This window comes from Anarhichas minor, unplaced genomic scaffold, assembly GCF_050575085.1.
Source record: "Anarhichas minor isolate MPS153535 unplaced genomic scaffold, ASM5057508v1 ptg000011l, whole genome shotgun sequence".
NCBI classification, from domain to species: Eukaryota; Metazoa; Chordata; class Actinopteri; order Perciformes; family Anarhichadidae; genus Anarhichas; species Anarhichas minor.
This window is the reverse complement of record NW_027466457.1, coordinates 6,630,326-6,650,772: the sequence shown is the minus strand read 5'-3', so window position 1 is coordinate 6,650,772 and position 20,447 is coordinate 6,630,326. Positions and strand designations below refer to the sequence as shown.

General features: G+C 40.5%; 2 protein-coding genes across 2 annotated transcripts in view; one reads left to right on the top strand and one right to left on the bottom strand.

The window, feature by feature from the left end:
- alpk3a (alpha-kinase 3a) overlaps positions 1-14,825 on the bottom strand; it is a 16,701-nt gene extending 1,876 nt beyond the window's left edge. The window contains exons 1-12 of the mRNA XM_076089075.1: positions 10,497-14,825; positions 9,585-9,706; positions 8,974-9,091; positions 7,506-8,850; positions 2,297-4,775; positions 1,821-1,968; positions 1,235-1,362; positions 1,104-1,145; positions 733-1,007; positions 532-620; positions 216-433; positions 69-117 (exon numbers count right to left, since the gene is read on the bottom strand). Coding sequence (XP_075945190.1) covers positions 69-117; positions 216-433; positions 532-620; positions 733-1,007; positions 1,104-1,145; positions 1,235-1,362; positions 1,821-1,968; positions 2,297-4,775; positions 7,506-8,850; positions 8,974-9,091; positions 9,585-9,706; positions 10,497-10,636 — 5,153 coding nt within the window. The 5' untranslated portion in view covers positions 10,637-14,825. The remainder of the gene's footprint in view (positions 1-68; positions 118-215; positions 434-531; positions 621-732; positions 1,008-1,103; positions 1,146-1,234; positions 1,363-1,820; positions 1,969-2,296; positions 4,776-7,505; positions 8,851-8,973; positions 9,092-9,584; positions 9,707-10,496) is intronic.
- On the top strand, positions 12,713-20,447 carry malt3 (MALT paracaspase 3). Its single transcript, XM_076089080.1, has 15 exons — positions 12,713-12,826; positions 13,088-13,172; positions 13,278-13,399; positions 13,728-13,866; positions 14,032-14,207; positions 14,388-14,484; positions 15,034-15,069; positions 15,204-15,407; positions 15,856-16,033; positions 16,236-16,310; positions 16,494-16,621; positions 17,962-18,111; positions 18,726-18,880; positions 19,541-19,657; positions 19,794-20,447. The coding sequence occupies exons 2-15, from the start codon at positions 13,160-13,162 to the stop codon at positions 20,130-20,132; spliced, it is 1,929 nt and encodes a 642-aa protein (XP_075945195.1). The 5' UTR covers positions 12,713-12,826; positions 13,088-13,159; the 3' UTR covers positions 20,133-20,447.

Sequence of the window (20,447 nt, the reverse complement as noted above, 5' to 3'; positions counted from 1 at the left end):
AAATACAGGTGTTAACTTTTTATTTCAGACAAACAATAACATTTGCATTTCCTGGTTTAGATACATACCCTTTTGACTTGGTCACAACTCTGACATTTGTAATCTTCGTTTCAACTCCTGAAAAAAAAAAAAGAATCCCAGAAGATTATCAATATTATCATTCTCAGAAATAGATAATTGATTGTGCTGGTTATGACCTTTGATGAGTGTCTTACCCTCGAGCCGAGTGACCAGCAAATTGCCATGCGTCCACTGATGGATCCAGTGCTGGAAAGTGCAGCATTTTTGCTCCACCTCAGAAATGTTTTGTGTAATCAGCCTGCCTTTAGGATCCATCATACAGTAGTTGAGGAAGACACCCTCAAAATAAGCCTCCACCGTAGCGTATGGCACAGAGTTCGCAGGCCGGTACATCAGATACTGAGCAATTACTCTGTGGGCAACACAAACAAATAGGCGGTTGATCACAAGGCAGTGTTGCAGATTTTGATATAGGAATCAGAGCTACTGTATAAAAAGCATGGTACTTACTCAAGTGAAAAGCCAAAGTTCTCAGTAACTCTTGCTTCAGCCGCAAAGATTTTACAGTATTCACGTATCATGTTTTGGACTTTGCATTCCTGGCAACACAAACAATTTAATAAAGCAGATCACTGTACTGCAATCATGATCACTAGGAAATTAGTGGGAGCAATTTACTAAAGATTCTTGGAAACTAAATCCACCACTCACTTGCTTGGTTATCTGTAGATTTCTCTCTGTGAGGTTGCTCTCCTGTGTGGTCCCGTAGGCGATGGGGCTTTGAACTTTGATGATGCAGGCGCTTCCAGAGTCAAAAATGGGATCCAGGCCGTAAATGACCTTCACTCTGCTGGCTTTGTGAGTGCAGCCCTCCCCGATGTGCACCGTCTCGGTCATGATGCGGCCAAAGTACTTTTCAGCCCAGCTGCCACAGTCGGCCAGGCCTCTGTTGAACAGCAGCGGGGTCATCTCAATCTCCTCTCCAACTACGGGAAAACAAGACCCGTATTCACATGAACATTGTAAACTCACAGAAAATGTAAAAGAAAAAAAGCTGATATGTTCCAACTAAAGAAAGCTACCGTATCCTTCCAAATCCTCTTTTAGTAGTATCTCAGACAGAACTGTGAGACAGAAAACAGAAAGACTCGTGAAGCATTATTTATATATAACATTTAGAGTTCACACTTGATTTCTCAAGGCATATACTCACTGTCTACGCTGAGCAGGAAGTCAGTGGTATCAGTCCCATATTCATTACTGATCGAACAGCCATATACTCCACAGTCGTGGCTGGATGCCAGAACAACAGCCAGTGCGACTTGGCTTTCATCTCCTCCACTTGAGGACAAAAAACATGAAAACATAATCATAAAACACGCCAAGTTGAGTTGCACAGAACGTCAAAGGTTCAACTTTAACCCACAAGGTGTCACTGCGAGACAGATGGCCACGCTGTGAGGCAGCATTCTGCTGACACAGCAGCCAACAGCACACATATAGACTTTTAATGCCCCCTGGAGATGGGAAAGATATTGTGTCAGGTTACAGTTTCTGTGTCTAGCCAGAGATTCACCTCTCTGTGTCATAGCTGTGGGGCTCACAGTCACATGAGGTGGACGTCTCTGCAATCCTTGTTGCATTATTGTTTTAGATTTGGAACCTGTCCATTTTTACCAGTCATGTCAGCTGGAAATCCTCAAAACAATAGCAGCGGAAGAAAAGGTGACAAGTAATACAACAAATTCAACACAATGTGACATTGCTGTTGATTTGTGCGAGAAGAAGGTCGGTTTTACCTTCTCTTCAGCTCTACTATTTCCTCCTCTTCTCTGTACCACTTAATGGTGGAGTCACTGAGTACGTTGAAGAATTGGCACCACATCTTCAAGTGTCCGGAGGCATCTGGGAACGGCTCTCCCCTGATCTTACGGATGACTTGTGGAGCTGGTGGTGCATGACAGAGGGGGTGCCAAAGTAAATATATACTGTCCTGGAGAGGGGAGGCTTTCTAATGTTTCCACTTCCTCGCGCACTGGTGGACTAGTAAGACTAATGTGTTGACAAACTAAATATTTCACACAACCCTTTGTGATATTGTGATATTTTGTAAAAACTACACAAAAGAGTCAAATATACTGTAGACTGCCACAGCTAATCACCTGTGATTCTACACAGAGTATTGAGCCATAATATATTATATTGTGCCAACAAGTTCATACAAATTTTATTGGAAAACACGCACAAAATGCGGACTGAAGGATTGCTTCTTTACCTTTCAAAGGGTTTAGCTTCTTTTCAGCTGGTTTCTCATCTTGTTTGGTGCTAACAGGCTCTTCTGTGGGAGTCTGCTCCACGGATTTTGGCACCTCCAAGGTGGCCTTTCTGCGGCTCAGCAGCGGAGAGCGCTTTTCCATTGGTGGGGTATTTTGTCCCGTGGGAGTTTGCAGTAATGCTGCTCTGCGAGCCTGGCTGGGTGACATGTAAGGGGTCTCTTTCTTGCCTTGGGTTTCCAGCGCACTAACTACAGCTCCCTCTCCATCTTCTTTAGTTTTGGGGATGAAGATTTTGCGACGAGCTCCGGAGGCCAACTCTTCAGGCGTGGCAGAGCGAATGAGTGATAGACTGTCTCTGCGCTTCAGACGGGGACTGTTCTCACAGGAGAGGGATGATGTTGGTGTTGAGCCTCCACTTAGATCTTCGTCTGCTTTGTCTATCTGACGGTCACCCACAGTGATTACTTCAGAGTCTGGAGCAGCTTTGGACATGAATTTACGGAGACTGGCTGGACTCAATGATGGATGTGCCGGAGGTTTACAGCAGAGTCTTTCTGCCGATCTGTTTCTTTGAAGGTCCTCAACAGACACAGAATTCTCCATTTTGGCCTCTTTAAGGGGTTTTGTCTTCAAGACTTCAGGGACAATGTTATCTTCTATTGAATTACTGAATGATGGCACATTGTCACCAACTTTTGGTATTAGAGCTTCATATAGCATCGAGGGAGTGCTTTCTTTGATACTCTTTTCTGCTGTTTCTTCTCGGTTCTGTTTTCTACTTAGAGTTATTTCAGGCACAGCCCTTTGCGTGGCAGCTGAAGTTTCTGTTTCTGTCCACTCACTTTGTGTGGCCAGTCCAGAATCACTTTCATGACAAGTGATAGAGATCGGTGGCACCACAAACACAGGCACTGGTGGAGTTTCTAAAGGCTGCTGTGCATCTGAAACATGGGTGTTTGCATACACATCCTCCTCCTTGTCATCAGTGCACGAAACGTTTATAACAGGAATTGATGCTAAGTCCATCTGAGGGAGCCGTTCACTACTTATCACGCGTGGCTGCTCTCGCTCTAACTTTTTACTCTCGTCATCTAATTGGACAACTTCCTTTACATTCTCTGTGAGTGAGAGGGTGATATCATTCTGCATACTTTTCTGTGTGGGCAGCGAGCTTGTAGAATCAGCCAGGCTGTGGCCTTGGATTATTACTTTAGACACACTAGTTGCATCATGTTTTTGCAAAGTAGCAGGCTCTGATTCTTGCTTGTTTAGTCCCAAACTAGTTAGTGGTAGAGTGCACTCTTTAAGTTCTGGCTCCATTATTTCAATTTTTGGGATTATAAAATGCTCATTTGGTTTAACACCTGCCACAGTTGGTTTAATATCTGGGGTGTCATCAATAGCAGATATTTGGATTTGTGGGATATTCACTGAGGGCTGACCCTGCTGTCTCTCACTGCTCTCTTGATGTGCAACATTGTTGTTTTCCTCCAAAACATACACATTACACATCTTGTTTTGTGTTACCGGGAGGCTCTTTGAGTCAACCAACTGTTCTTCCACTGGATTTCTCTTTTCTGTCTCCACTTCAAACTGTAAACTTTCATTTCTTCCTTCAGCGCTCTCACCTTCTACAATGACTTGCTCTTGGGTTTTAAGATTGCTAGCTGAGTTTACTTCTACATCTACAGCAGAAATCAATACCTCTTTCAATTTGCTTTCCTCTTCACTGCTTCTAAAACCTTTGTTTGAACTCTGTACTGCATTGACATTGTGGACTTCAGTGCTTTCCTCTCCTATAGAAGACGTGTAGTCTTGCAGCATTTTTAGGTCACCCTTCTCTAAACTCTCCGGGGCTGCAGTGGGCGGAAACCCTACATTAATTTCCTGAATCAGTGAAGTACATTCGGCCTGTTCCTTTACATCATCTCTCTCTACATCGTATGCTGTCACAGCAGGCAGAGACGTAGGAACATGATGTGCTGTTTTAGATTGACATGGCCCTATTCTCTTTTCCAGTGAACATGTTGTTAATTCAGAAATCTCAGATCTGTTTATTTTTGAGCACGGTTGTCTGTTTGAATTCACTTCAGCTTTCTCTTCCTCACATAGCTTATTCAAAGAGCTGCCCTCCTCCGTGTCAGGTTCACCTTCTTTGTCCATCTTATCAACACTCATCTTTTCTTCTCGTGAAGTTTTATCGAATGCCTCTCCAAGGCTGTGACTGTTTGACACCGAGATTAAATTGTGAGGGAAAGTCCAGCTTTCTTCCAAGCTCGTGAGGGTGGATGTGGAGGAGTATTCCTCTTTAAAGCAGTCTTGGGTCTGTGGCAGCACAGATACTTCTTCCCTGGGTGAAGACTTATCTCTTGCAGCCTGGTGATTAGGCTGTGGTGAAACTACCAGGCGAGCTGGCTCTTGCTGGTGTATGGGATCCTCTTTGATAACTGATACTATCTGAGGATCTTTCTCTTCAGCCTGATGAGAGAAGTAAAAAAATAGATAATATTAGTACTTCAGTGCATTTGCAGCAGTGTTGTTTTTTTCACAAAAAAAATACATGACACACACATGCCTTACACTGCTGGTTTTACTTCTCATGCATGTAAAATAATACATTTTACATGCATGAGAAGTCATTCTAACAGTACGATTTGTTAGTGACCACGCAACCTACTGGAAAAAAACATGCTGTCATGTTGAGGAGTTTTTTAAGAAGCTTGTTGGAACAAATCTACTGCAGTGACCTTTGACACCGTGACACGTTTAGACTGAGACACATTTTGCAATCATAAATCAACAGAAGCATAAACAGTGACAGATTCTGAAAAACATGCATTGTGTTATGTGTTACCTTCCCCGGCATAGAGGAAGAGCACTGTAATCAGTCTGTTAATAAAGTTGATCAATAGTTGATATTAACCAAGTGTTTACACATGCAAGGTTCCAATTCAATATTTAAATTTGTGAACAAAGTGGGATTAGCTTAAATTGTCTGAATTTAGCCATGATCACACTTGATACTAACTTTTATGTCTATGATTAACCTTCATTTGAAAGTGCTTGTGTGCTCTGCCTCTTATGCTGAAGCACGGACAGGGAAATTCCTACATTCTTGACACAGATGTTTACTCAAAGAACCTGTTGGGCAGTGAATGAACGATCGCTTGTCTCTCGACAAAAGACGAATCATAACACGAATGATTCACCTAAATCTGAAACTAAACTAAACTAAAAAATAATCTTACATTTGAGTGTGCATAGTACCAAAGAAAAGATTTACAGGTAAAGCTTCAAGCTACATATCCAAGTGTTTGGTTTTTCCCGCTCATTGTCCCCGCTGTTCACACTATTAAGATGAATGCAGAAGAGTAATGAAGCCACATGCTGCCTCGTGACAAGATGTTTGGCCAGCAGTGACTACTGAGAAAAAAAGAAGTTGCTGCTTTCGATGGAAGGGAACTGGTGTCACATTCTAAAAATGAGGCTGTGGCTGGCACTACAGTTACAGTGTAAATAGATGTCACACACATGTGACAAAACACTGCTCAGGTAAATCGTTTGACTTCCTCGAACTAGTCATTCACGAGGGCGCAGAGTTTACGACCAACATAGCAATGGTAAAGTTGAAGTTCCACATTATGGACAAACAATTGCTTTGCAGGTTGATCATGTTTAAACACACATGTCAGTTCCCCTTTTCACTTGTCATCGAGCACCAGCAAACTGGATGTTAATGGCAAATGCAGAATTAATTACATCCACTTGACTGTGTTATAGCATCTCATGCAAAATTCACGGAACAAAACAATTCACAAACTCAGAATACATTTACATACAAATATATGTAATACAAATTCAGATTTTGATTAAAGTAACCACATAAAGGTTCAGAAATTATTGTATTTCAACAAATTCTTCCCAACTTCCTCCTTAAGCATATAGACACATTGAACAAAATATGCTGAATAAATAACTAAAATGTTTAAGTGAGTGTACAACTAAACAAATCTGGCTAGATTGGATTTTTGAGAATACTTGCATGCTCGTATGTTTTGGCAATTACTTCAGTGGATTTAAATATATTATAGCCAAATATGTAACATGCTTTTCATAAACTATGTCTAAGCTAGTATGAACTGAATAAACTAGTGTCACTCTGGCATCAATAGAGGCAAATTTGTCTTATTTAAAAATAATTTCAGCTGCAATCTGAGAATTTTAATTTAGAATCTTTTTGTTTAAACTTTGCGTCCAAGATGAAAATACATGTTCACATATTTGAACCATTAAAAAAAGTGTTATCACTTCAAAGAAAGTCACAACACAAATCTATATTAAACAGCTAAGATTGTCACAGTCACATGACCAAACTGAACTATATAAGTGCAACGCCAAACAAGGCCAAAATTATAAGTGGCAAAGTATCCCGACCAGCTTTCTTACTGTATGGGCATGTACTGTACAGCATATTAATCATAGCATGATCGTCCTAATTCCCTACACATGACAGGCTTGAAACAATTCTCCAAGCTGAACGCTAAGATGACAGAAGTACTGCCTTCCTCTTACTGCTCTAGATGAGGAAGAGGTTTATTTAAAGATAAAGGGAGGGAGGGAGTGAGGAATGTGTCCAATGTGACGAGGCCCTCCTTTCATGCAGAGGCCTGCCGCTCTACTCCCACTCATCCAGAGCACACAGCCGTCTGTCCTGCAAAGCCTGTTTGTAACTTGAGAACCACTTCTGACATTCAGGTTTCATCATGATCTCTGACGCACTGGTGTCCCACTCATTGCAGCCAGCATCTGAGATATTCCCCATCCTATCTAACAGTGTGTCGATCCACAACATCCCCCACCCCCACACATATGTAGCGCAAGCTGCTCGGTTCTTCTGGTTCCTTATTTCTCCCACACTATCTAGCTTGATGCGCTTGAGTGATATTGATGCAGTTAAACCACAGACTCACGTGTTTTAAAGCGGCTGTATTGTCTGACTGTCCCACACCATGAATATAACATCGAACTGTGAGTTGCCATATCTACCACATTTGCAACCAGCAGCAGCTCAAAGCCTAAACTGTGTCATTATTGACATATTTCAGGCTTTGGCCCTGAAGTAGCTCATCTTGTATTATCTTTTCACACAAGTGCAGCCTATTTATAACTCTCAAGTGGCAGTCAGCTGCCCTTGAAGACCATACATACCTCAGTGAGGACTTCTTGACCTGGACTGCCGCTCTCTTGCCCCACAGACACCTCCATGGCCTCCACAGCAGCATCAGCCACATTGACACTCCGCGCTGTGGACTCCTCTACGCTCTCAGGCAGCAATTTATGAGCTGGTGGCTGGTCGGTGTGTAGAACCATGTCTTCATTGTTAAGTTCATGTGGCTTCTGTGACTGTTCTGTATCCACAGTCTCTGAAGTTTCTTTCGGTTTATCTATTTCCATAGCCACAATGTCTTCTGTAAGAGGCTTGCAAACTTGATTTTGTTCTGTTTGCAGCCGAAATGATGGTGGCGTTGCGGCATGCGAGTGGTCAAACGCTCTCTCCTTGTTCTCCATGTGATCATGAGAGTCCTTCTTGCTCTTACCAAAGAAGAAGTCTTTGACTGTGTGCAGCACCGAGGAGATGGAAGCCTGAATGTTGTGGTGGTCATGATCCTTATGAGCCTTGATGTGATGGTCATGATCCTTATGAGCCTTGCTGTGATGGTCATGATCCTTATGAGCCTTGCTGTGATGTTTGACTTCTGAACTATGTTTCGTGAACGGGACTGTATGCGACGTCTTCGACAGCCTTTCCCTTTCTTTCTCCCTCTCTACAGCCAATTCTTCTTCTCTCCTTTTCTTTCTCTCATACTCTTCTTCTAAGGCTTTTTCTTGTTCTTCCCTCACTTTTTGCATCCTCTCTTGCTCTCTCTCTTTCTCTTTACTGACACTTACAATAGGTATATCCATCTCGTTAGGGTTCTCCCCTTGAGATGAACTCTGTTTCTCCTCAGCACCCCGGGACTGGAGAGTCTCTGCCATAAATTGTGTCAAACCCATTCCTCCATCGTAACAGTTTTCACCTCCATTTCCCATCATATTGCTTCTGCTGCTGCGTCTGCTGCTGTTGTTAACCCCGTCATCTACTCCATTAGTGATCTTTATTTTGTTTTTGGTCAAGGTGTCCTCAAATGGAGATATCTCATCCAGGTCTTTGGATGTCACAGAGGCTGTTTCCTTGACTTCAGAGCTAACACCATTAGGTTCTGCAGCAGCTCCCAGTTGCTCCTCAGCCTCAGCCTGGACCAATGGCCTCTCCTCCTGTAGCGGGACGTGTCGCTTCCTTTGAGGATGTTCTGTGTTTTCTTTATCCCCCTTCTTGGTGTGTTCCTCCAGATCTTTCTTCTTCTTGTCTGCTTTCTGCTTCAGCTTGGCGAAGAACCTCTGGTGGATCTGGAACTCGTTCATGGTGCCGACCTCCAAAACTGCCGAGCAGGAGACAATACCTTTACTATTGCTGGCTGAAACCTGATAGATGGCTGCATCATCCAATGTGCAGCTGAAAACAGAAACACTTATTAACCTCATATCACGCTATCAGCGTTACAATTCCCAACAAAAAGCTGCATTTCTAATAATTTGATGTAATAGATTACTATTTTTGCAAGGTTGTGATACATACTTGTAAATATGGAGGGTGTGGATTTTATCATTTCGATGAATTTCATATTTTGGGAGTCCACAATAGCGATCCAGTTCCATATCATCTTTATACCATTTCAGTTCTGGAGCTGGGTAACCTAAAAGAAAGACATCGATAGACTATAATTAACTGATTGCCTCTGGGTTATAAACGTGCCACAAAGCACTTTATCTATGCATATTTGTTACACAGGGAGCAGGGTCAGTTTGGTTTGCACTAAATATCATTTTGTTTTGGAAGTTGTACAGTAAAATAAATTACAGTATAGAAGCTTTGGCATGAATGTGTTTTTAGGCAGTTGCATCATGTTTGTGAAGTGACAGCTGCTGGAACAGCTGTTGCTGTTGGACGAGCCCACCCATCCAATCTGCCTGCAGTTAAAAACACATCCTGAAAAACCAGCTTGAATATGATATGGTCTGTTGAGTTTAAGGACGAGTTCAGGAAGATGAAAGCAGTTCCCTTCAAAGTGAAATCCTTTCTTTGTTTTGAGATTAGTCACACCATGTCTCTGTGCATCACAAACAATCTGAAAGGTTTCAGTTCCTCCAACAGACAAAAAGCTGAAACATGCAAATGAACAAACCTACCTGATACCATACAGGTGAACTTCACGTTACATTTTTCTGACACTGCCTTTGATTTCAAGGTGGTGTCAAAGGATGGCTGTATGTCCTCAGTCAGCTGAGCCATGACGCTGCACAACGTGCTCCTGGAAGCAAACACTGATACATTAGAGAATGTATTGCTTTCAAATCGTAGACGGATTCACACTTTAGTATCATTTCAGTGACCTCTATACCTCTGTGCAGTACATTCCAAGAACTTGCTTAATTAAGAAACAAGGATGTTAATGGAGATTTCGGGGAGTGACGTGATTGTGAAAGAGTGACACAGAGACTTGTGAGGTATCAAGCAAAACAAAGTTGTCAATCCAACACTAAAACCGATGTTCATCACTAAAAACTGAACGCAACACTGGACAAACTGGACATTTACATTACAGTTCAAACGTGTGTAGGTTTCATTCTTGGGGTAAATCAGTTTTTGAGGTTAAGATGTTAGTTGGGAGGAATGTTTTAAAAGTGTGGATTACCTCGTTGGCCTGTAGTGAGAATACCTTGAATAGCTATTCGGAGAGGAGGCAAACGAAGGGACGTCAATGATTAAGTTCTGCGTATATATAGATAACCCAATTACATGAAATACCTTAATAACTGCCCTCCTCTTTGACAAAAGGAGCACTTCCTTGTTCTTATGGTGTGTAGATTGAAAACAGAAACAGGCATAATTGATGTGATAAAAGTGATTTTTGACCCACAATGTGATGTGCTGAACAATGTGGAAAAGAAATCTTTGGTTTGACTATTTTTATCATTCACTCTTTCTCCAAACCCAGATGTTTTTTCTTTACCACCATGCAATATAAATAAATAAATAAAACACAAATCTGCTTCGCAAGAAACATCCTCTGCATATACGTGGACTATGTGAGGCTATACCTGTTTTCTGGCCTAACACTGGAGAGGTAAGGATTGCGGCTTTCTGTGCGGCCATTGGAAGAGCTGCCCTCCTCTTCACCGAAGCTGCTTGTCCTCCCATTGCCAGAGAGAGAGCGAGTCATTGGCCTTCTGGAAGTCATATTCCACTGAAGCGATTCACAAAAAATGCAAAATGTGTGGTAAATGTATCACCAACAGTATGAAACTACTCCTTGTTCAAGTCCACAATTCGTCAAATCTTAAATATAACGGTGTTATCCATGTAAAAGCCCCTGCAGAAGAAAAAAAAAAAGAAACACTTTAGAATAGTAAAAGAACATGTTGGAAGTTAATGAAATAAAGTGGAGATACACTCTGGATCATTTGCTGATATAAAAATCCAACACACAGTTCAGTCTCAATGCTTGTCCTTTCTGACCAAGCAAAGTACTTTGCATTGGAGCAAGTTATAAATAGGATCAGCTATCAGATTGTGGTAGGGCTGATAGTGGTCAAACATGAACCAAAGACGTGTTATTGACTTGTACGTGTTAGGAATATAATTCAGGCGTTTCTTGATCACCTTAAAACTAGTAAAATTGTCCAACTTACCATTGAGATGTTGTCAGTGTTGCTTTGGAGCCACAGTCTGTGAAGAAAATCTTTGTAACTGCCTATCATAGACACGCATGTGTTGCCAGAAGGGGCCTATTTATAGAAGCCCCACAAATAGGTGCAAGATGCATACGATTTTCCAAAACTAGACCTAAGAAAGAAGTCTAAAAACCAAACTAAATTGAAAGAAAAAGCTAACCATTTAAACCAGAACATATTAATAAAAATAAATTCCTTGATGGTGATATAAATCTCACTGCTTGGTTTTGATCTGTCTTAACAAGTTGGAAAAAGGGTGTCCCATCTTTGAGACATTGTAGTGGAGTGGATGTGGACTTGCAAAACATGTCTGTGTCCTTAGCTGATGACAACCAATAGTTTAAGTGCTATGCTTTGCTCAAGAGTTGCTTAGGGACAGCCCCCCCCCTCACTTTGTATTGCAACACATGGTGACAACATAGAGATCCACTTACTGCTGACGTTTCACATCAATTTGAGGCTTTTCCTGGTTAAATTAAGGTTTAATAAAATAATAATAAAATACAATCTAGTTTAAACAACAAAAAAAGCACCCGCAAATCAGGCAAATATCATAATTTTGAAACTAATAACGTTTTGTAAACAGGCCAGATATATTGCGACAGGGATACTAAGAAATAATATAACTATTCATTTATATTGCACATCCCATGTTTCTGTATTAAAATACACTTGCCACTTTTTTTTAACGTACTGTTATTTGTTTATTTCTGTACCATATTTTATTGTAAATTTTAATATTTTTCAATTTTTTAATTATGTCTCGATTATTGCTCAGTGTTCATTGTTTATTGTTATGCACCATTCACCAAGTCAAATTTATGTATGTGTAACGTACTTGGCAATAAACGGTTCTAATTCTGATTCTGATATACGTAACTGTATACAGAAAGTACACACATTTTACAAAGTAAATATTAATAAACCTATTATTGAATAGATTTGATTCAAATGCTTCAATGAATGGTTAATAAAGGATCATAAACACTTACTTCCTATATATTTTAAGACATAACCCTTAACTCTGTGTTAAAACGTATACACAAATGTTGTGTTGTTATAGTAAGACACTTAATCATGATTGACACACATTATGCAAGTGAATTTCCCGTGTAAAGGTCACATGATCTACGATGTTGGGCAATTTGTGGGAGTGAAATGCTGTTTTTGTGTACATAAGCCAAGAATAGAATAATTCATCGTCACAACATGGTGACAATATTTAATTTCACATCTTTGTAGGAAATTTAACACAAATCAGGCAAAATCTAGACTATTGAAAACACAGTGAGCGTGTCCAGTCTTATCTCCCTAAACCTCAGCCGGTAAATTGTACAGTACTTGAAAAAGGGCCAGAACGATCGTTACCGTAATACTTGTAAAAGTGGCTCCACTTGCATCTCCCTTACATGATTCGCATGGACCTATCCAGCGCAGGGTTCGTTTGTTTGGACAATTATTAAATTAAAGCGGTACCATTTAAAAATAAAATAAAATCTCTGTATTTTTTCCAGTGTGCCAAAGGTTATATTCTATAAGATGCTCTCATATTATAGGCCTACCGGTAATGTGTGCGTACACTGCCTCGTTCCGGGAAAGGGAGAGTTTTCTAGATATAAATGAAGTTGAAGCTTAAAAGGAAAACATTTACTGGCTGAGGTCCGACAGCTGCTCAACTGGTCCGAGGCTGACGGCAGGTATGCATTAACACATGAGTGTTTAAAGAATTTTGAACACTGATCATATTTATGTCTAAATTAGTGGCACTTCTAACCGAAACTACATGATTGTTCACTGCGGTATAACCTGAACGTTAGTTAAACTTCACGAGAAACGAAAAGTTAGTGCCAGAGGCTAGACATTCATTACGTGGTGTTTTCATCGGTTTTGGGCCAGCAGCCTACTAAAGGGAGTTATTGAAAAATACTAATTGAACACTTTGACTCCACTTCCTGCAGTCTGTTGTGCTATAATAATAATAATAAGAAGAAGATGCACTGACGACTGGATCCCGCAACAAACCCTGTCCAATGATGATCAGCGGTATGGCATGCGTCTCTTCACCACACTACATTCAGGGACTTTTCAAAAATAAAGACACCATAGTATGATTTCAGATGACTGAGATTCTCTCTTGATTTGTTTCAGAAATTGTCGTAGTGCGCCATCCTGTTTCTGTGTGTATACCTGCGAACCACAAGGTGACTCTGAGTGTCCGTGCTGAGGGAACAGGTATCCTCAACTACCAGTGGTTCACTGATGAAAAGGAGGTTTGTTGATTTCACTTGTGCATAATGTGTTTTGAGTTACAAAAAACTTTTAAATTAAAATATAGTTTCTTTTGAAGGTTTTTTTTTGAAGACACACTCGAGCATTTTGAATGACACTTATGACTGTTAAATGTGGATACTGTGTGTCCCTGTTTGTCTATGCTTGTGCATGTTTACTCTAGTGCACAGCTGTCTTGAGCTCAATGAAACCAGACAAACTGAAACGAGTCATATCGAGAAAATCTCACACAGTCTCACACAAATCTTAATCTTTTCTCCATGAACCTTTCTGTTCTTTGTTAAAATATCATTTTGTTTTGTTTTCAAGGTGTCTGGAGGCACTGAAGCAGACTTGACCATCAAAGCTCAAAAAACTCAGCTCTATGTGTGTCGAGTGAATGACCACTTTTGTAACTGGGTGTTCAGCGACTGGGTGAAAGTGAAGGTGTTGGACATTGATAAATCAGGTATGCATTCTCATGTTGATTTATATTGTAGTAGGGTGGTGCTTTTGTTTCCTTTTTGTTGTATTGCATATTGCAAGATAGCCTCTGCCTGTCAGCTGGCAATCAATCAGTATCATGCACATTGCTAGAACATTGCTTTGAGTTTAAATCTCTATCTATCATCAGGGTTGCCAGAAAACTGGCTGGGTGAGCCACACATTGCTGTCAACCCTAAACCCCAGACAGTCCGACAAGGTACGAAACTCACTCTCCGCTGCGCTGCCTTTGGCATCCCCACTCCCCACTATCAGTGGTACAGAAATGGACAGCCGCTGCAGGACAAGACTAGTGGCATGCTGCAGGTGAGGAAGTTTTTTTTTTTACAGTGATTGTTTACACTGTGCAATATTTACTGTTTCAATTCAATGGCTCTGAATCATGCACTCTCTGTTTAATATTGATGTTATGAGTAATCTTACATGTGGGGCAATAGCCAGAAAGACAAACAATGGTAGGAATATAATCAACTGTGGTGCCTGCAGATCGACCGTGCAACAGCCGAACATAAAGGATCATACCTGTGCTCCATATCTAACGTGCTAGAGGAGACGTGGGCTGAACCAATCGATGTTGACATTGGTAAGTCATAACTGAAACTACTTTTATCAATGCGGTTAAACTCTGTCTTTTCCCAGTTGTATCATTGTTTATTTCCTCAGACCATACTGCCTCCATTTCCAATGAAAAGGCTGTGAAGAAAATCTGTTTTTTTTACCACGCTTTTCTTTCCACTGATTTAGCACTTAGAAGTTATTTCCATTATGCAGCAGGTACTTTCCCATTTCTAAAGACTAACAAGGAAGTTAGACTCCAAATAGTACTTGATCCGAGCCTTAAGACACACGACAGGAAAGTGATGTAAAGTGAAACTATAGTTCTGGCAGTGTTTCTCCGGTTTGTAACTTATGTTGTGGCATGTACAGTGCAGATCACAAAAAAAAAATAAAAACAATTTCATCATATATATATATATATATATATATATATATATATATATATATATATATATGATGAAATTGTTAATTGTACTGCCTGATAGGTGTCCCCTGGACAAAATCATAGTACACTAAATCAGATTTTTGTTTATAAAACTAATTGTGTGCACCTATATTTGTTTATATCCTCTAGTGCAAACTGATCAGCCTCCCCCTGCAGCACCCACAGGTACGGTTTTACGGAAAGAAACTCAGAGTCAACCCTTACTATTTTTAGTGTGCAACAGTAGAACGCGATCACGTTATGTATGAGCATTTCCTTTTGTTGCTATAATTAGAATTCTACTGTGATCTTTGTTCTAGCCACTGATAAAGTTGCCCTACTCATTGGCAACTTGAATTACTCCAATCACCCTACCTTAATGGCCCCCATTATGGATGTACATGAGTTGGCCAACCTCCTGCAGCAGCTTGGCTTCAGAGTGGTTTCCCTGTTGGATCTCACCAGGGAGGAGATGCTGGCGGCTATTGACAAGTTCATTCAGCTCCTTGACAGAGGAGTTTATGGTGAGTAGAATTTGCGATACCTAATTTTTTTCTCGCGTCCTGGCTCATGAATCCCTGCGTGGTTCACTGTACTTGTAGCTTCACACACATGCATGGTTGAGTGGGCAGACAAGGGGTAAAAAAAAAGCGTAGGCGTTGTTAACTTCATATATTATGTATGGCACTTCCTGTGTGCCTGTAACAAATGATATTGATGACTGTATAGAAGCAATGATAAGAGAACTGACATGCTGTATCAGAATGATACTCTCTGTTACTGTTCTCCACTTTCTCTTGCTAATAATGAAACCAAGATGGAAAATAAAGAGTTTTGAAACTTATCATTCTGTATAGGACTCAGTGTCTTTCTCCCCAGTGGGACCTCCAAACATTACAAGGATTGCGTATGTTCAATGCAAAATGTGATGATTGTAAGTGGTAACTAGATGCATTTTAACACTCTTGACAGGCCTTTTTTACTATGCGGGTCATGGATATGAGCGTGTTGGGAGGAATTACTTGGTGGCTGTCGATGCTCCCCAACCGTACCGGCCTGAAAACTGTGTCTGTGTGCAGAGGGTCATGCTCAGTATGCAGCAAAGACGGACTGCACTCAGTGTAATTCTTCTGGATACCTGTAGAAAATGGTAGGCACAGTTATTCATTTACGTTTTCACTAATAGAAGACAGTGACATGTGTTTTCACGTTTATTTGTAAACTGATGATTATACATACTGTATTATACATATGTACATACTATTATATACTGTACATAATACTAGATTTTTTCATAATGTGCTAGTTATCAGGATTGTTTTTGATTGCTTACTGTATTTTTCCTTCTGAAGGTACAACCAGGATTGCATAGCTTCAGGCATCATGCCATTGGGACCGAGTGGGAACACCGTTTACGGTTATGCCACGTATGTACCTTTTTATTAGCTCTTTTATAAATATCTAATTACAAATACAGAAACCAATACCTATTTTTTCAGTCAACATGCGGTGGAATGGAAAGTTATGTTTATTAAAAAAGCAGAACTAAATCCTTTGCAATCTTTTTCTTTTTTTTTTTTCAATAACATTTCCTTTGTTAACGAATGCAGATGTGAAGATGCTGAGGCGTACGAGGTCCAGGATGGAGGGAAAAGTACTGGAATCTTCACTAAATACTTGAACAAGCACATCCTGAAGACCGAGAAAGTCACACATGTCTTAGAGAAGGTGTCCGAGGGTAAGTTGATTTAAAAAGGACTGCGTTTTTTGAGAACATGATGATAAATCCAAAATGTATCAGCCTTAAAATGATTCTAAAGTGATGCTGTAACAAGGATAGCTGTAGTTGATCAACCATGCTTCGAAGGAGAAGATAAGCTTGTTTGTCACTAAAATCATATTCACTTTCATCCACTCAGTAGGTTGACAGTTGTGGTAGATTTGGGGTAAACAGATCTGAAGGGAACAGGTTGTTCTTTGGTGCACTGGAGTGAACCACAGACACATTATACAATTGTTGGCAACTCATTTTATTGTTGTTTACTCAGGACTTGTAAATAGCTGTGACAGAGTTATGAAGTTGTCCCATCTTGAGAGTGTGTTTGTCTGTTTGATGGGTCTCTGGTTGAATACTTTTTCGAGTTACCATTAGCATGTGACCTCATTCTCTGGAAATTCACACTGTTGGCAAGAGAACAGCAGGAAACCTGAGAGCTGCAGAGTGCAAGACAGCTGCTCTGCCGTTTGGGCACCCCGGCCACTGCGCTGATGGGTTCACAGGACTGCCTGCTGACGGAAAACTGTGTGTCTGTGGATATATTTAGATGGACAAATGAACCATGATTGTGACGTTCTTAAAACAGGTTTTCATCCCTTTTTACTTCTTATTTGAAATCCTTGAGCCACATTGTGGCAGTAACTTAAAAAAAATCCCAAGCCTCTGTTTGTGATATCTGCTCATCTTGTCCGGGACTTATTTAGAGATGGAAAAAGAGCTGATGATGATGAGCTGCTGGTTGCTCATCCATTATAGCGAAGACAGCTCGCCCCAAATATTCCTGATGCCATATCCTCTCAAAAGCCAAGAATACATGTATATTAAATTATTTTACCATGGTTTCACTACTGGCTAGCCATTCCACCCTGTTAACCTTTTAAATGATTCCTACGTTTGCATGTATTTACATGTATTTACTCTATCGTGAATAGGGGTTGTCCAAAACACATTTAGCCAGTCAATTACTGTGAATATTTACTATCGTGTCATATTTCCCTGAGTTCCTCAAAGCCAGCCATGTGAACCTGATGAACCTTTTCTCCACGCTATTGCAAATCTCAGGCAGCCCCATGAGCCAAAGAGTAGGGGTGGACAGGCTGTTGTCGTTGCTAACAATTTTATGGAGGTTTTAGTTGTTAATGAAGTGTTGGTTTTCTCAATATTGGTCAAAGTGGACTTAGTACAAAAGGGGAAAACACCTTGGAAATAATTACATTTGTTTGTAAAGTTGCTGTAGAGTTTTGTCATCAGCTCTTACAGGCATCATATTTACCTGTATTGTCCTCCTCTCTCTACACCAGATCTAAGCAGAGACCCTCTAGTCAAAGGCAAGCAGCAGGTGGAGATCAAACACACCCTGAAGGAACCTCGATCCCTTGCAGACCCAGTTCGGACCACCGGCCACACAAGGGAGCTTCACCAGCGAGAGGCCTGCTGGAGACAAGCAAATGGTGAGTTAAGGAAAATTTGTTTTGTCTGTGTTATGCGGTTTTCCTATGTTTTAAAAAAAATTCTAGGTCAAATCGCATTGCAGAAAGGATATGTAAAATACATCCACATTCCAGTTTATTTTCCATTAAGTAAAACCCAGTTCCGTTTCGTGATCTGATGTCACCTTGATTATGTGATAGATCGTTCTCTTTACTCTTACTCACACCTCCTACACTACAGCATGTGACAAACCAAGTGCAGACGTTGTGGTTGATTGTGATATTTTCACTGTTTTTGTAAATCAAACAAGGAACTGGTTCGTTTTACAAAGAGTATTTTCCTGTTTAATGGAAGGAAGTTGACTTTTGACACCATCACTTCCTCAAATTGACCCAACCCTTTTATAATAGAGCAGTCAGCTAGTCTGAGGAACTCCTCAGTCTCCCTCAGACATGAAAGATAAAAAGTCTGCGGCTTAAATGAACTGAAAGGCTGAAAGTCCCTAATGTGCTTAATCCAGGGTTTGGCTAAATCAGCTTCTCTGTCTCAGTGTTAAAACACTTGTGGAGCATGTTATATGTAGTCATCATGAAAATATGAATTAAAAAAAACACTTTTTCATATATCCTTTCAGAGCTACCACCGAAGAAGAGGCTGAAGTTTGCTTGCGGAGTAGAAGTGGAAGTCAGCTTCTCAGCTTTGTTCTCTAATGTCTTGGTGGCTTTTGCCACTGTAAAGACTAAAGGCCTCCGAACCCAGGACTGCACCGTCACCCTGAGTAGCATACCTGTAAATATTACGTTTTTTACTTAAAAACTATCCTTTCAAGTTTTATTATCATCCATATAGGAGCCACAACAGATCTATACAGTGACATTCTTGAGCCAAGGCACTTTTGTTTAATAGACACACACAGAAACACACTAGAGGTAAAAAGTAAATTTACAATAGACAGAAACATTGACTGCCTTTGTTTGTTTTTTGACACATCACTTCAGTCAGATTTAGTCTTTTTAAGAGTGAGTAAACTCAACATTGAGTTTAAAAACTGCAAGTTATGTCTACATCATGAATTCCATGTTGCTCACCCTGTTTCCACGAGTCACCAGGAATTTGTCATGTGCCGTTGATGACACGTTTCACATGTCTGAAGAAGTTCTGCCCATATATGGACTTCCAGCCTGCTGCAGCCACATGCAAAGCAGGATGTAGTGCTAGTAATAGTGCTGTTCTTCTCTTAGTGTAACGCATCCATGCAGAATCTTGGCCCATACTGACATCTAGTGGCGGATTTATGAATGCATTCGTTGTTGTAGTGCATTTCTAGCAGTGAGTGCCAGGCCCGTGTAAATACAGGACATGTTTATTGACAGTGAACTTCTAAATGTTATATAGTTGCTTAAAAATTGTGATAATGCTGACAACATATTTTATCCTTTAAATCCTTAGCCAATGGAAGACATATTTTCCAGCCCTGGCAGGTCAGAGGAGATGGACTCTCTACTATTTAGTAAATCTGAAAACACGGACTGTACTCTGCGACTTTGTGCTCTTCAAAAGCTTACGGTACGCAGTTGATGATATATGTCCCGATTCTGTACCTTTTATTTTAAGTATACATTTCAATCAAAACAGAGCAAGTATTTACAAGAAAGACCGTAAAATAAATGTGTAATTTTGTTTTATCATTTGCATTTGTTAGAAGACGCTGGTCATCAAGGTGGATCTACACTATACTCACATGGACAGTAAGCTGCGCCAGACAGAAAGCCAACAGGTGGACATAGGAAGGCCTCTGGTGGCCTCCTGTAAACTGTACACGAGGAATCATGGGACAACAGCCAAGGAACGAGAAGGTTCTTCCGCTCAAAGTATGGGCAACATGTCAAGCAGCAAACCACGGCTGCATCAGACTCCGGCTGATCCATGTCGCCCTTTCACCAGAAAGGCAGAGTGTGCTGCTGAAGTTGCAGTTTCAAGGAGCAACGAACCTGAAGAGAACGATGAAAATGAACTGCAAGACTTCACTCTTCGGCACTAGACCTTGACGGTCATTTTGTAAATACTAGTTTGAAATTGTGACGCTGAATCATGCATCTAAATCATCTGTGGTTAATGGTAATGATGAATGAATGAGTGAATGACTGGGGTTTGTGTTTGGTTTGCGTTACCAGCCATCAATTCTTATCTTAACACTGAATAAACATTAACACTTAACTACTCTTCAAAGCCACAGATTTTCATTGTACATTGTAAAATACTTTTATATCAGTGGCGAGCTGGCTAGCCTAATTTAACAAATAAAGACTAATATTACTGTTAATAACTTATCTAATAAAGACCACTACTTTCCTTA

Bases quoted from the DNA above. Each gene is read 5' to 3' on its own strand.
- malt3 (XM_076089080.1), top strand. The intron at 14,208-14,387 runs GTGAGGAAGTTT...TGGTGCCTGCAG, and splicing joins AGACTAGTGGCATGCTGCAG to ATCGACCGTGCAACAGCCGA. The intron at 16,311-16,493 runs GTATGTACCTTT...TAACGAATGCAG, and splicing joins ACCGTTTACGGTTATGCCAC to ATGTGAAGATGCTGAGGCGT.